The 15,836-nt window shown below is 40.6% G+C and overlaps 2 protein-coding genes and 1 pseudogene across 2 annotated transcripts; 1 reads left to right on the top strand and 2 right to left on the bottom strand.

The window, feature by feature from the left end:
- The first annotated feature begins 1,800 nt into the window (after nucleotides 1-1,800).
- Nucleotides 1,801-4,882, top strand: LOC141839966 (bZIP transcription factor 29-like; annotated as a pseudogene).
- Nucleotides 4,883-5,146: 264 nt separating this feature from the next.
- Nucleotides 5,147-6,365, bottom strand: LOC141839248 (transcription factor PCF2-like). Its single transcript, XM_074726954.1, is given in 2 exon segments — nucleotides 5,147-5,482; nucleotides 5,485-6,365. Coding segments are annotated over 2 exon segments (933 nt in total). The 5' UTR covers nucleotides 6,299-6,365; the 3' UTR covers nucleotides 5,147-5,363.
- Nucleotides 6,366-7,841: 1,476 nt separating this feature from the next.
- Nucleotides 7,842-10,411, bottom strand: LOC141839551 (BAG family molecular chaperone regulator 1-like). The gene is made up of 5 exons (XM_074727326.1): nucleotides 10,394-10,411; nucleotides 9,054-9,377; nucleotides 8,714-8,970; nucleotides 8,495-8,641; nucleotides 7,842-8,405 (listed from the first exon to the last, which is right to left on the bottom strand). Exons 2-5 carry the CDS (start codon nucleotides 9,247-9,249, stop codon nucleotides 8,091-8,093), a joined length of 915 nt encoding a protein of 304 aa, XP_074583427.1. The 5' UTR covers nucleotides 9,250-9,377; nucleotides 10,394-10,411; the 3' UTR covers nucleotides 7,842-8,090.
- Nucleotides 10,412-15,836: the final 5,425 nt, after the last annotated feature.

Here is a 15,836-nt window from a genome sequence, read left to right as displayed (position 1 = left end):
AGAGGGGCATCCCAAGCCTTTCGGGTGCTCGACCAAATGTCGCAATGAGTTTCCTTATCCAATAATATAAAATTTGAGCCCAATTTGACTTAATTTATTAATAATTCTTTAGTTTATTTATAATTGTGTTGACGAGAGGCATGCTAATTTAATTTAATTACGTGAATATTAAATTTTTGCATTGACAATATTCATTATGGAAGAAAATTTAGCTGTTTTTTAGTTGTTGGAATTGAATGCATGGACTAGTGACATTATTTATTTATTTTACATCAAGATTTTCATATTGAATAATGTACTCAATAATGAGAAAAATAAACAGAATATTTAATATACCATCATAAATTATGTTCATGGATAATAATGAAAACTCAACACACTCCACGTGCCATTTACGCCATTTCAATCGGCTATTGGGAAAATTAAATAATTGGCAATGAAAGATTTGACTTCGATTTCGTAATCATCAGCTTAATTAGTGGTTTAATTGCCCCGATTTGTTCCCAAATCCAATTAAAAAACTTCTCTAATTGTTTGTTTTGATGCAATAACTACTTTATTTATTGCCTCGATATTACTTGCGAGTTTCCATATCCATTTCGGAATCTGTTCCCGGTTCGTCGATCTGAACCGGACCGGATCCGCCATTAAATTGGCCGCTTTACGCTTGACTAAATCTGGTGAGAGACCGGCCCCTGCTCGGTGGTTGCTTGTCAACGAAGGTAAGAAAATTGGGTGTGATGTCAGGGTTCGAAATGTTTGCGTCGAGAGGAAACACGGCTGGGAAGTGTATTTTACCAAAAAGGCATCTTATTTTTTCGTATTTCAAAATGCACCCATATAATCCAATTATATGGATAAAAAATAAAACGGTGTCTCTTTATTTCAATCATCGAAGGGAGTCCTATTTTTTTTTTTTTGTGAAAAGGTGTCTTATTTTACTATTCAGCCATGTATAATTATCTAATATTATTATATAATTTTATCACCTATCTAAATTTCTTGTATAATTTCTGAATCATTATAATAGTTATGAAATCATAGCCGCTATACATGTGTAGTAGTTATAATTTTATCTCTATTACAATATAAATATTAGATGAGCATGCATAAATAAATATTCATATTATAACATCTATGATTTCATAACTGCTATCAAACATAATTAATCTGTTTAAAAATATTCACATTGTAATAATTACAGTTTCGTAATTATTATAACACATAATTAATAAATTTAAAAATATTCACGTTGTAATAGTTATAGTTTCATAACTGTTACAATGTAAACAATTATATTTATCGACTATTCACGTTGTAGTTACGAAACTATAATTACTACTATATGGATTTAACTTACTCATTTAACATTCATGTTATAACGACTATTATAATTTTAATATATGTATTATAATAGTTATGAAATTATAATTATTATAATGTTAATATTTTTAATACGTGCTCACTTAATATTTATATTATAGTAGCTATGAAAATATAATGATATTAGCTGTTATAATGCGATAAATTCAAAAATTAAAATTTAAAATTTAAATAAAAGATAATAATATTAAATAGTATTGAATGATATTTAAATAATTATACAAATTTGTCTCCTTTTGATTTAACGAAAACTTTTTTTTGAGAAAATTAATTATTTGGATGTGTTTGGATAAATATTGAATTATGGAAGGTGTGTGTTGGTAAAATGCAAGTAATTGGGAATGGACGCGGAATGAAACGAAACGCCTCTTAAATTCACGCGGCGTCCCCAAAAGCTTTACCCGATTCGTCGCCCTCCTCTGCCTTCTTCCTTCACACGGAAGCGGAGTACGAACGCCGGCCGCCGAAGGACGCGCCCTCCGGCGTCGAACACCTCGCCGACTATCCCATTCATTTTTTCCCTTTTCGCTTGCTTTTCTGGGCATTGAGTGGAGATGGGCGACGCGGAGGCAGCCCGCGGTGACCTGATGCAGCGACTGAAGCCACCGCCATCGCCGGCGACCTCGTCTTCGTGTTCCTCGGTCGTGGTTCCGGAAGGAGGCGCTGTTTTCTTCCGCCACGGTGGCTTCGTTCGCCCCGGCATTCCGCCTAGTGCTCCTTCACCGTCACCTCCGCTTCACTTCCGATCTCTCTCCCAAAACCCCACCTTCTCCACCCTGGGTTCCTCGTCGCCGACCTCCATCCCTCCACCCTTCGATTCTGCTGGCTTGCCTCCTCGCAACGCTCACCGACGGTCGCACAGCGATGTCCCAATCGGTTTCTTCCAGTCTGCTTCCCCATCTGTTCCCATGGCAGCCGATGGGGCCACATCGGCGATGCTCTGGCAACAGCGCCCTCTTCCTCCTCCCCATAAAGTGAAGCAGGAGGCTGAGTGGGAGAAAGAGACGGAGAGCAGCGCGGAGGGGAAGTCGGAAGGGGACGCCGCCGATGACCTCTTTAATGCTTACATGAACTTAGATGCGCTCGATGCGTCGGGAATGGAGGAGAAACACGGGGATCTGGAGAGCAACAAGTTGAGCGGGACGAGGACTAGCATGGCCGACAGCAGTGAGAACGAAGCGGAGAGTAGCTCCATGGACCACTCCGGTGACAAGAGGAGCGTCGAGGGCGATCTTAATCCGGTGACTAGACGCCACTTCAGGAGCCTTTCCATTGATAGTCTCTCAGGGAAGCTTCGCTTCGGGGACGAACCTCCTCAGCTGCTGCCTTCTTCAGCAAGTCAAACGCCGCATCATTCACGCAGTGATTCTTTGGACGGCACTGCAAATGTGCTGAACTCGGAGTTTCTCAATGCCAAGTTCAACAGCTTGGAGATCAAGAAGATAATGGCGAACGAGAAGCTTGCAGAAATGGCATTAGGAGATCCAAGAAGAGTCAAGAGGTGCTTAGCTTCCCCCAAAATTCAACTTCTGGCACTTCTTCCACTCTTCAAAAAGCTCAATAGCTGCTAAATTTTCTATTCTGTCAGGATTTTAGCCAATAGACAATCTGCTGCGCGATCGAAGGAGCGGAAGATGAGATATATATCGGAATTGGAGCACAAGGTGCAAACTTTGCAGACAGAAGCAACTACATTATCTGCACGATTGACCTTGCTGCAGGTCTGTGTCATCCTATATTCTCATTTGAATTGCCTGTTTTTTCTGCACGATTAGTCCTCTTCAATTGATCCTTGTTTTGATTCTTTATATATTTTTGTATCATTTTCGCAGAGGGATTCGGCAGGGTTGTCACGCCAAAACAATGAGCTTAGGATTCGTCTTCAAGCCATGGAGCAACAGGCACAACTGAGAGACGGTAATGTCACAGCATTATCATTTTTCTTCATTGTCACATAATATTCTTATAGCTACAGGTTTACATTAAGGATTTCCTGTGAGTCTTTATCTTTTAAATTGGTTTCATTAGATGAATAGCCTGATCATTTTCAAGATAAATCTTCTTTTTCAATGTTGTTTGCCAACAGCCTTTTGCTGATTGGTGATTGTAATTAGGTTAAAATTCAAAGCTCAAGAAATTACATGTCTGAAGAAAAGAATTGATCAAATAGTCAAGATGGATAGGCATAGATTACTTTAAATAATAAAATGTTTTAGATGTCTTAGATCTATTGTCTTATAAGATTAAAATATTATGAATAGATCGTTACACATTTTGTTATGTAGAGGATTTAACTCATACTGCAAGTGGTTAATGTAGCATAAATGAAAATGTTAACATGGATCCCGATACCAAGATATCTTGATTACAGATCTCTTGCTTGTCTCTAAGTGAAACCTTGATAGAAAATTATGTTATTTGTTGGATATTTTATTCTTTTGCTTAACTTTATTGATCAAGGCTATGAAAGGTTTAAATAAAATTGTGTACTACATTTGTTTTGCCTTTTGCACATTGGAAAAAAGGTTGGTCTTTCAAAGTTTAACTATAAAATGGCACGAAAGATTCTGCATTCTTTGTTGAAACCTTTTGTTTTTATCCTTTATACTCAATTACGATATTCAATATCATTTGTAGGGTCAAGGAATGTTATTTGAGGTTTCTACTTGCATGTTTATTCCCTGTTAAATCCTAACATTTTCCTTTCTATGATTTACTCGACGCTGTCGTTAAAACAGTGGTTTTCATGATTCTTAGTTTCGGCCACTCACAACAGATAAATTTTGGCTGTGGCCTCCGAAAGTAATATGAAGTTTCAATACATGTCACGTTCTTTTGTGTTTCCTTTCTAGCTTAATCTGAATGTGGTTGTAGATTGTTTCCTTTATAATTGTAAACACGCCTACTACTACCGATAAAGAATTGAACCTTCTATGTCATACGATAAGTCGGGATCTTCTTGTGCTTCTTGTGCATTGAAGTTTATATCGAAACCTAGATCACTCTACTTTGTCTAAATCTAAGTTAATTTGTTCTCAGTGTGTCAAAATTTTTCTCATTGAGGTTCTTGTGGCCTTGTTTTGTTGTTCTAGTAAGACTTACTCTTCTTGATTCTCGACCGCGCAGCCATCAACGAGACACTGACCGCGGAGGCTCAGCGACTGAAGCTTGCAACCGGTGAAATCGCCGAGAGTGACCTATCGAAGAGCTGTAGATCAACAATCGATAAATGCTGAGATCTTTCTGCCACATCAGTTGCAACTGCAGCAGCAAAATCAGGTATCAGGTGGTGTGTCTCTCTATCATTTTCAGTCACAACGGCAGCAGCAACAGCAAAGCAGCGCTGGGTTGGATTTGGAATCAAAGAACTGATACAAGACACTAAGAATGACTTGAGACTCTTTCAAGAAAATTTTATCCTTGCATTTAGACATTTACTATTAATTTATGGAGATTGTCATTGTATTTTATCGATCGACCATGTCAACTTATTGCATTATGTAGATTTTTTTTAGTTAATTTACTTTTTTTAAAAAATATATATATATATAGTAATGCATCTTATCACAGGAATCCATTCAAAGGTTATTTGTCCAGATCTTTACCCGCTTTCTTTGCCCAACAAGCGTAACTTACGCTTCAATGGGCCACCACCAGCACATGGACCCCGAGCCGAAGCGGCACACGTGAAGGCACATGTGATGGTCCACCCGCATGGCCCACGGAGCAAGTTTGACCGCACTCGCGCATCGCAAACAGTGTGTGGCAGTGGGGACCGCGAGTTTAATAATTCGGAAAAATATTTCAACGAATTGAAAATTACATTCCGCTCCCTCACGCGCGCACGTGCGCGCCCTCACAAGCGGGGGAAAAAAAAATAGGCAGATTTTTGCATCCGGCACCCTTGCGGAGCGTTCGAATTACAATTCCGCCCTCGGAGTTTAATTAGGGACGAAATTAAAGGGGGAGACGACGGAAACCTAGCCCTCGTCCTCCTCCGACTCCGACGGCGCCTCCTCCTCGTCTTCCTCCGCCTCCGGTGGGGTCCCTCCAATCAGATGCAGCTCTTGCTTCCTCCCTTCTGTGTCGCCGGAGGCGACATGCCGCCTGGATACGTCGTTCCGGCGAGGTTGATGAACTGCGAGGCGGGAGGGAACGCCCATATCTGCGCCTGTCCGGACGCCTCCCCAGTCGCCTGCGGCATCATCCACAGCGCTCCCGGTGGTAGCAACTTCACTCCGCTCGACGCGGCGGCGGCGGGCGTGCCGCCCACCGCCCACATCGGCACCACCCCGGTCGGAGAGATCGGCGCCAGCCCCGTCGATATGGAGACCGGGCCTCCGCCTTGTAGCAGAGGGTCCTGGACCGGATAGAACGCGGCGACCGGGGCGAGCGCGGATGCGGTGACCCCGACCGACGCTCGCGTCGGCTGGAGCTTCTTCCGCCGCTTCGCGGCGGACTCCTCCTCCCCGGAGGTAGACGCCAGGCCCGCCGATGAGGACGACGAAGGAGCCTCTGTAGGGATTTTGATCGCACCGTCGACCACAGTGGCGATGGCCGGGACGGTGCCGGTCCCCGTGGCCGCTATGATTGCCGGCTCCGCGTGCTGGAGTAACCACCGGATGGTCTCGCCGTCCGACTTGTGCCCTAGCTCTCGTGTTAGCTGGAAGATCCGAGCAGCGCAGGCGGCTGGCATCCGGATCCGTCGCCCCCTCCCCTCCACCTTGGTGTGCCGGTCCTTAGTCCTCTCCGCGGGCCGCCGAATGATAGGCAGTGCGCCGATCCCCAGGAACGCCATGGGCTCCCGTTTCGGCGCGATCAGACGGTGCACCTGTGCTCCGCCGCCGAAGCTGCTTCCCGCTGCGCCGCTACTCGCGCCTGCGGCGCCCTCGTCTTCCCTCGCCGGAGAATCCATTGCTCCCTCCGCCGCCGCCCGCCACCGATGCCTCGGTCGTGCCTTCCTCTCGCGTGGGGCTGCAGATAAGCAACTAAACCCTGGGAACCACCCTCCTTTTTATTCTTTGGTAGACCAAGTGGGCCCCCAACAAAGATCGGACGGCTAGAAAAGAAGATCAACCGGCCATCCCCAACTTCTCGCGCTGTGAGCCGTCCGATCCGATCGGTGGTCCCCCGTCTTCCCTTTCTCTCGATGACCTCGATCCGACGGTGCGGGGCACAACGCGTATAAGTTACCGAATCCGTTTTCGATCGCCTGATGTCGCAATCCGATGTCCTTCCCGAAACAGGAAACACGAATTCTCGCATATCTCACCGGACCATCGTGACGTCATTGCATTCGTGGCTCGCATGTGGGAACACAACCTTCGTGTTCCGACGGGACAGACGAACCGTACGTCCTGTGTCTCAGTGATTAGGTACGTTACTCTTTCCGCGCACGTGTCACGAAATTATTGGTGGGGTAAACGCCTCCGTGATTTGAAGTAGGAAAGATGAGGGAAACGGGTATATTCATGGGTGGGATTTGCCGCTACTGTGGGTTGGGTTTTATGGTGGACTATTGGGCCGATCCAAATTAAGACCAGCCCATAAATAATAATATTTAAATATAGTTGGCTCATTTAACTTGCTTTTTTTTTTTTTTTTTTTTTTGTAATCGAGGTATCTACCGATTAATTTTGGAAGTGTGAATGGCACATCGCTTCTTAGCAAACCTTTCAGAATTATCTTCTCATTAAAAAAAATTAATTCGCAATGTATCATAATTAAGAATACTTATAGATATTTGATTAACTATAGAAGTGTCTTACTGTTGCACTTCAAGCTCATTTGACCCGAGTAGGTCATGTGATTCAATGGCTTCGTATGATTGACTTAGCTCAATTGTTTTTTTTCATTAATATATATATATATATATAAACAATATATAAAATAATTATGAAAATAACATCACCCTGCTGGAAGCCTGGAATCCAGCTTGCAATTTATTGGCTGAAAGTTATGAAATAATACCTTGAAATATTATTTCCAACAACTCCACTTGGTTGGAAGACAAAGCTAAATGGACTCATCACATACATCCAACAAAACGACAATAATAATAATGATGATGGTAATAATAATCAAAAACGACAAGGAAAATAATTTAGAAATAGTCTATGATAATAACCAATGAAAAAGGAAAAAAGAAAAAGGAAGTAATTATATACTCCACTAAGATCCACTAACCTGATCATGACCCTGAAGCTTCTAAAGTACACGCCTCTTTATGGGTCTTCATTGCTAAGGCATCTCCCTAAAGATGACATGAAGAAAAGCAATCATATCAGCACAAACTAATATTAGTTTAAGATCACAAACTAATCATGATGGCTAAATGATGATCTTGTCTTTGAAGAAAGGCATTCATATTAGCACGAACAAGTATTAGTTTAAGAACACAAACTAATAATTATGATTAGCTAAATGATGAGCTTGAATCAAACACCAACAATTTGAGCTTTTTCACAACACTATCTTCGTTTCTTTCCATTGCAATGATTAATGATGAATCCATTCCCGCTTGTCTGAAAACCAAACAAGTTGAGACATTCTACAAGATAAAATGAAACATGGAGTCTCGATTATTTCTATTCAATCCGAATGAACCCTACTAGGAGTAGATGGAGACACACAAGAATTTCGATCCAGAAGTAAAATATAACCAAACTGCAAATTCTGAAAGTGGTATTTCTTTCTTCAATTCGGGCTCAAAACTGCTCCCAGTCGAAGCCCGAATGGGGTGTGGAGGAGGCAGTGGTGGTGGAGGAGGAGGTTGATGGCGTGAAGAGCGAATCGAATGTTTCCCAGTTCATGGTCATCACCACCGGCAGCTGAGTTTGCTGTTGGAATTCTGCAGTCTCTTGCTTCTGCTGCTGCTGGTTTTGTTGTGGAAATGGGTTGTGTGGTTGCTGTAAATCTCTCTTTTGCAGCATTTGATTACTTTGGGGGTGGTGTTTACTCAGTTTAGTGTTCTTCAACTTGATGAAATCTAACGTTTCTACATATTTCTGCGTCATTTTGATCTGCTTGAAGCATGTTAGAATGATCAGAGATGAAGCCATGGAAGAACAGTTCAAAATGAGCTAAAGATACGATTTTTTTATTTTTTTACCTGCAACCTCCTCTGAACATTTACATCTCCATCAGCAACAATGGAGTCCAGCTTGACCAGCTCATTCATTAGGGATGCAATGAGGTCGGTCACATCTTTATCCACCACCTTGCGATTTTGGTTCACCATCGCCTCCATCTCCGAAACCTATTCGATGAATTGCATCTGTGAAGAATAGATCTTGAGATTGGGGATGGAATGGGAGAAATTGAGCTTTACCTTGGAACCAAGGCGGTCCACCTCAAGGCTAATTGCGGAGATCGACTTGGCGGTTTTCTCTGCCTTGTCGGCCTTGTGCATATCGAGCAGGCGCTTGGCGCGCGCGGCGGGGTCTTCCTCCAGAAGCAACTTCGACTTGTCCTTGACGCCAGCGGAGTCGAGGAACGCCGTCGACGGCCTCTCTCTGTTCTTGTATGACAGCTTCATGTCGAGCGGGTGGAGCCCCGTCTTCGCCGACAGCGCCTTCTTCAGCTCCCCTGTCCGAACATTCACATCGTCGAACACTTGGCGAGCGTGCATCATCGACCAAAGAAAAGGGAAGAGAAGTGGCGAATGTTACCGAAGGAGGCCTGGGCGCCGATGTAGATCTCGTGGCGGGCGGCGCCATGCTTGACCTTGACGCGGATGGTGGGGACAGGAGGACAGGCGTCGGCTCCGCGCGTCTGGACGAGCATTCCGCCTGGCCGTACCTCCCAATCCGCCGCCGCCGCCGACTCCTTAACCGGACTGAACGCCGTCCCCGTGCTCGACCGCATCCTTTCTGCTCAAAAGGCTTCAATCTATATTCCAAATGCCACCATTGGAGACAAGTCAACTCCTTTCCGATCAAATCGACAGCAATTGCGGCTCAAAGGTTCGGTCCACGCTCCGGTTGCTTCCTTGCCTGTCAATGGAGGTACAATAGAACAAAGGAATAAACCGATCAAATTATTTATAGAAGAACCACAAGATACAAACAGTAAAGTCAAAAAGAACGTACAATATTAGAAAAAGATTAGAAAAGAAATTGGGCTAGTAAAAAGTGGAAGATGTTGATCTGTCTTGTTCTGAGGCAGTTACTGTGGCAGAGCCAGCGGCAGAGGCTTGCAACAAACGAAAAGCCACTGCGGCCGCGCTTAACCGCTACGTAACTACTGTTGTGTGGTCACACCGAAGCCAAAATCCAATTTTTTATCCAAGAAAAACAGAAAATAATCGATTGGAAACACAGAAATCTAAAGCTGCAATTACTGAAGTTGGAAACATGCTCAAGAAGGTGATGAGACATGATCCACATCAAAGTTCCATGATCATGTCAGAATCCTGGTTGAAATATCTACAATTGAATACCCTGATATCATCAGCTAATTCAGAAACAGTATAATCCTATAATGACTTTGATCAAGAGCTATGATTTGCAAGTCAAAAGATTTGTCTACAAATAAATAAAGTGTTAACTAAAGGAATGTAAAGTGGTTCTCCATACACCAATAACCAAGCATGGTTTGTCTATGAACCAAGAAACATGAAGCACTGTGTCTACATGTGCTGCAACTTTATTAGGCTCAAGTAAACCAAGCTAATGAGAGCAAAGTCCGGCAAAGTTGTAAGAAGACTTGCACAAATGGTAGGATGCACATGCCTTAATTCTCTAGTTGGCAATTTGCTTATAGATCTCAACTGAAAGATGAGACTAAAGTATTATTGTTAGTGAAAATGTAATAGAACAGTGTCCACTGTTTGCGGAGTAAACATTCATAAGAATGAACATTTTCCCAAAACGTGGCCTTCACATTTAGTATTTCTTTTAAAAACACCTCCATGATTGTTTTCCCCCCTTAAATGTGCTCCAGACCTATATTTTTTTCTCCATAATACTTAGGGAGCAAGCGGATGAGGTTGTTCACTGTGAACCCTTACCAAAGATTCCACCATTGAAGTCTACCAAATGACAGTAATATTGGTTGAGCCCATTGGCACCCTCCTGCTGAAAGTAAGAAAGTTTCTGTCAGTGTCAACTTCATGATCCTTATTTTAATATGCTGTCGTTCTCACAAGCATTGACAGCCTGTGAAGTAATTGATAAATTGGACAATTATATGAACATGGAGTAACGGTGGTAGGTCAACTTATCTGTGGGGGACACTCGTTGAAATGGAGTAGCCCACCTACTAGGCCAGCTTTGCATTTATGAACCCAAGTAATAGGTGAAAAATTTTGTGTAATTGGAATGAGAATATTAAAATTAGTTTTTGGTAACAATTAACAAATTGCATAAAAACAAATAGCATAGATCAACAGTTTGTTGCAGAAGAGAATGAAGACAGGAGGGATATTGGCAAAGACATTCCTTATGCCAGTTATGGAGATAGGACCAACCAGGTAAAACTCTCAGAGACCGAAGCTTGCTATACTCTCTCATGTTCCTTAGTGCAATTTAAACTTAATGTTCTAAATGTAGTGTTCATGTTTGTGGCTCTAAATATAAAGAAAGTCAGTTTGTGGCTCTAAATGTAGTGTTCATTGCCCAAAGAACTCTAATGGCAAAGCACATTAACACCGAAAGGTGGGTGAGATTCTAGTGTATTAACACCTAGAAATATACATATGCAAAATCTGTTTACCTCACCATGAATCCATCGCAGGATTAGTTGATCAACAAGTAGTGTATGCAAAGTTTGTGAGTGTGATCATATCTCTCAGCAAAAGGTTATTTGTGTTGAGAGTTTGCTGCCATCTGTAGATGGCTGGTTCATGGAAAGAGAAGGCACCATTAAAACAGGAAAACAAGCTCAAGAATTTTAGTGAAGTTATGAATACAAGTACAAAAATGAGAAAGTTGTGATTATTTTGACAAAGAATTGCCTTGTGAATCCAAGATTATTAGTGCCGATTGGACCAAAAATATAACACAGCTAGGATAAAAATCCCTGCACAGAGAATGGAGGGGAATCAGTAGTTCCAAGAAAGGGTACCAAAGAATCAAGATCAATGCAAGGAGAAGTATCATGACACATCACAGAGTTGCACAAAATGGGATTTTACAGGACTAATCTTGGCTACAACTTATGTTAATGTGGTGGCATCTGGGTTAGTCCTCCTTTTGAAGACATCATCATTATTAGAATAAAAAATTTGGGTGGATTATCCAAAATCACAAATTACACACCAAGGACCATCTCAAATCATGATTTTTTACCAGATCCAAAGGCTTCTCCTCCCAAGGTGAGGGTTTAAATCCATATAATGGCAATATCAGGAGCTTTAACCTTGTGGCTTTCATCCTTAACAGAAAATTGTCTAACATCCAACGTGGTGGGAACACTCAAAGAGAAAAACAAATCATGAAAAAAATGACAACTGCAATTTTGGTTCATCCTCTACTGAAAACACTAACTATTTGCTTGTAATTTATGAATGGAAGAAACTCCTTTAAGAACACTACATACCCTTTCAACATTAATAAACTAAGTGATTAGGATGTATGTAACATAGTTCAAATCCTACTTCCTCCCCGTGTGTTCTAACATAGGTTTCAAATGTAATGGCCTAACAACTACCAACACTCACTGTTCTGCATTATTCCAATCTTAAAGCTTCTCTATCTCAACTATATGTGTGCTTTAAACATCGACTTCTTAAAAGCATGAACACATGAAGCAAAATTACAATATGTAAATTAGATATATTATATAAGAGATGGGAATAAACAAAAATAGTACTGGATGTTTTCATGAAATAGATAGAATTACTGCATGCCAACTCATGGGGTTTGAATCTTCTCAATAAATACATGACGAAGTGTCAAATCCATCAGAAACCAAAGCCTATTAACTTACTGTGACAACCAAATGCTAACTTGAATGAAGTCCACACCAAGAACGTCAACAATTTTAGCACCGTCCCGTAGTGGTCTAAGTGGAGAGGAATTTGGCCATCCACTGAAGCCCATACCAGAAATGATAAATGTAGCCTCTGAAATTGACTCTATGAAGTAGTGCTTCTTTCAGGCTGTAAATCCAGACATTCTGGTAGAACAGCCATGTCAGAAACTCCACTCCTTGAATATGGATTCATTGAACCAAGAAATTGGTAAATGCAGTACCAATTGCGAATATAAGCCCACACATATCGCTACTTGAAATATGTCATACAACATTGCACCAAGAAGTCATGACACTGGATTGTTATGGGAAGGAGCTCAAATATTGGCAAAGTTCAAATATCATCAACTAGAATAGATAATCCGTGAAAAACATTTAATATTAACTATAGCATATATACAGGAGAAAAAAAAATGCTGTCCTTACCCCTTTGTGTACTGTATATTCAATAAAAACCATCATTGGAGAAATAGACCATGCAAAGTGGCTTCGACAGCAGGGACAGTAACAATTTATTCAACAAGCAACAGGGTAACCAATACTTCTCTGAGCTTCGGTCAAGCCAACTTCCATAAGAAACCAATGAATATAATCTATCACACATGATATGACTTTAGCACCACTAGAATTCCTATAATGGAGAAAGTAGTTGTCCAAGTCATTAAAACAAAATGCAGAACCTGGTTTTTTACAATTCTGTTGTCAATAATCTCTCTCACTTCTGTTGTTCATACAAGAAAAACCTGATTTTTACACACACACCTAATTTTTAAAAAAATAATGATGCCAAAAACAATAGTAATAAGAAAGCTCAAAGGAACAACATGTGTTAAGCTGATTTCCTATTACCGCGTGAAATGTTAAATTAGCAGAAACGTTTCGAGTAGATTGATTTTGAAGGAATGAGCATGTATAACTACAAATTGTGCTCACGCAATGCATAACTTCAATCAATAGGAAAGTGGATGTTTGTCAGTTCCTTATGGTTGATTGTTATGTATATAACTTGAATTTGGCATAAACCACAAAATAAAAAAAAAACAATCTGAAAAAGATGATTATTCTTACTTCCTATCACCTAAGTTTGTATTGGCATTGCAGAAGAATTTTTTATTTTTTTATTTTGAAGAGTCAAACAATTCTCACCTAGAAACATTTCCTCTTGTAAGCAAGGAAGAACTAGCGTTTTCAGCACTCAACAGAGTTTTCAAAAGCATAATAAGGTACATCAAATGAAAATCTAGAACACACAAGGTAACAACAAAAATTTTAAAGGACAAAATGACATATTTAATTAGAATTCTCAATGGTAATTCTGCAAAACATAAATAAACTGTAACTAACGATAGATAACTGAAATGCCCAATTAAATCAAGCAACAAATCATTACCAGTTTCATCAATCCCTCCTCCCACGCATGGCCTTCATATAATATAGCATGGCTGCACCTGCACAGAAAGCCAGGAGGTTGTTAGCAACTTCAGAAGCAAAACACAAAACAATTGGAATTGTCATTTTCAGCCTGATATCAATAGCAATGGACCAAATAGTTTTTCTTTTTTCCATTTTCCTTTGGCAGATTTGTTAGGCTTCAAGTTAGGATTCATCCGCATGCAATACTACATTTCTTACAACAAGCCTTTAGAGGAATCAAATCACTTCAAACACCCCCTGACTACTCAAATTCCTATCAGAACGAATAAAAATTAACAAATCTATCACAGTAACAGACAATGGCGCACGGACGAGTAAGAAAATCCTGCTAACGAGATAGCGCACAGGTTGAGTTCCAAAATATAATCAATGCAGGAGTACCCGACGGCCATGAGAGATTAGATGAGACCCGGACAAAAAGTAGGAGAGGAACGCTCGCAAGCCACCTCGGAAAAACGCCAGAAGGGTTCACTGGAGCCCTAGCCACTTTATCACTGGGATCGCATCCATCGACGCCACCATCTCCGCCGCCAGGGTCGCCCGCGACGGTGGCAGAGCGGGCAAGATAGAGACGATTGTGAAGGAAAAAAAAAAAAAAAGGACTAGAAGGTTCCAGAAGTTTGTTATCCATTTCTCCCCATATATTATGAAAAATCTCATCCTTACACCCCTGTGGGGAGTAGCCAATTGGCCATTGCCAAACCCGTTTTAAATTTATTAAAAAATATGATTAAATATTTTTGGTAAATAATAAAGAATAGGTACGTGATGACGTTAAAACCAGCAAGTTACTCCTCACTTATTATTTTTACAATTTTATTTATTTATGTTTTCCATATTTATCATATTTAAATAATAATTGGCGTTGCATTAATTAAATAATTAAAATAATAATTAAGGGGGCAGGTTTAGTAACCTGTCAAGACTCAAAAATGGATTAGTTTAATTCCTCTGCGTCATTTGATTGTGTTTGTGATTAAACTCCACGTATAGAAGTCTGAATTAATTTAACTATTTGTAACTAAAACCAATTAATTACTTTTAGTGATGTAAATATTATTTTTCAAAATTAAAGAAGTGGGAGATCATTAAACAAGACACAAGAAGACACTGATATGATCACTTTGAGTAGTAAAAATTTATATTTTCAATTTCAAATTTATTTTTAAAATTGTCGGTTCGAGGTAACTATCGCGGGATCATCTCTCTTTTGTCGATTTGAAACACTTTATAATCTTTAACGACCCCTCAACCACCTATCGAACTATTAGTTTTAATTTATTTTATAATTAATATAATTTGCTATATTTAAATATTAGTTAGGATCATATTTTTACTAAAAAATTATATATATTTAATTTTGACAAGGTAACCGTTATAATAAATTAATAATCACTATATGTACAATTATAAAATCCTAACAAAAATATCAATATGGAAAAAAAATATCATTTAATTTCCTAAATTATTTAATAAGTAGTGTTATTCGAATTAATAATTCCCCATTACTGTCACTATTTTGCTTTAAAAATGGTAGTCAAATCGACAACTTACCAAAGTCAAGCCACTGCCATTTTTGGCAACTCCTCAAATCTTACAAGGCAATGAGCTTGCAGAATTATCCCGGATCCTGTCCGACCTCGGTTTTCCATCTGACGGTTGGATTTCGCAATATGAACCCAAATCGTAAAATGTGCGCTGCAGCGAATCCGGAGGAACTCGGGATGCTCGTTTTGTTTAAATTAATCGCCCTTTCCACGGCTTCCATCTGCCTTTCCGATTCGACCGAACCGGAAGATCAAGTCCGTTGAATTGCGAATCCAACAGCTGATATTGTCCGAGTCGATTCGGATAGATTGAGCCGGCTTGAGGCAGTAAACCGCCATTTCGAGTTCCCCTGTTCGCTACTTATAGGTCTCGCCTCCATTCCGCTTCGTACCTTCTTCCTCGATCTCTGGCCGTCGCCATCACTGCTTCGGCACAGTCTCGCTTCAATCGCCGTCTTCTCGCATGTAAGAGAATGATCATAAATTCCTAAATTTTAT

This window comes from Curcuma longa, chromosome 11 (genome assembly GCF_044706935.1).
Source record: "Curcuma longa cultivar G26 ecotype Majalengka, Jawa Barat chromosome 11, ITB_CL_G26_1.1, whole genome shotgun sequence".
NCBI classification, from domain to species: domain Eukaryota; kingdom Viridiplantae; phylum Streptophyta; class Magnoliopsida; order Zingiberales; family Zingiberaceae; genus Curcuma; species Curcuma longa.
The sequence above is the reverse complement of the archived record's forward strand: the minus strand, read 5'-3'. Positions and strand labels throughout refer to the sequence as shown.

Bases quoted from the DNA above. Each gene is read 5' to 3' on its own strand.
- LOC141839551 (XM_074727326.1), bottom strand. From the start codon at position 9,249: ATGCGGTCGAGCACGGGGACGGCGTTCAGTCCGGTTAAGGAGTCGGCG. The intron at 8,971-9,053 runs GTAACATTCGCC...ATGTTCGGACAG, and splicing joins CGGCGCCCAGGCCTCCTTCG to GGGAGCTGAAGAAGGCGCTG. The intron at 8,406-8,494 runs GTAAAAAAATAA...TGCTTCAAGCAG, and splicing joins ATGTTCAGAGGAGGTTGCAG to ATCAAAATGACGCAGAAATA.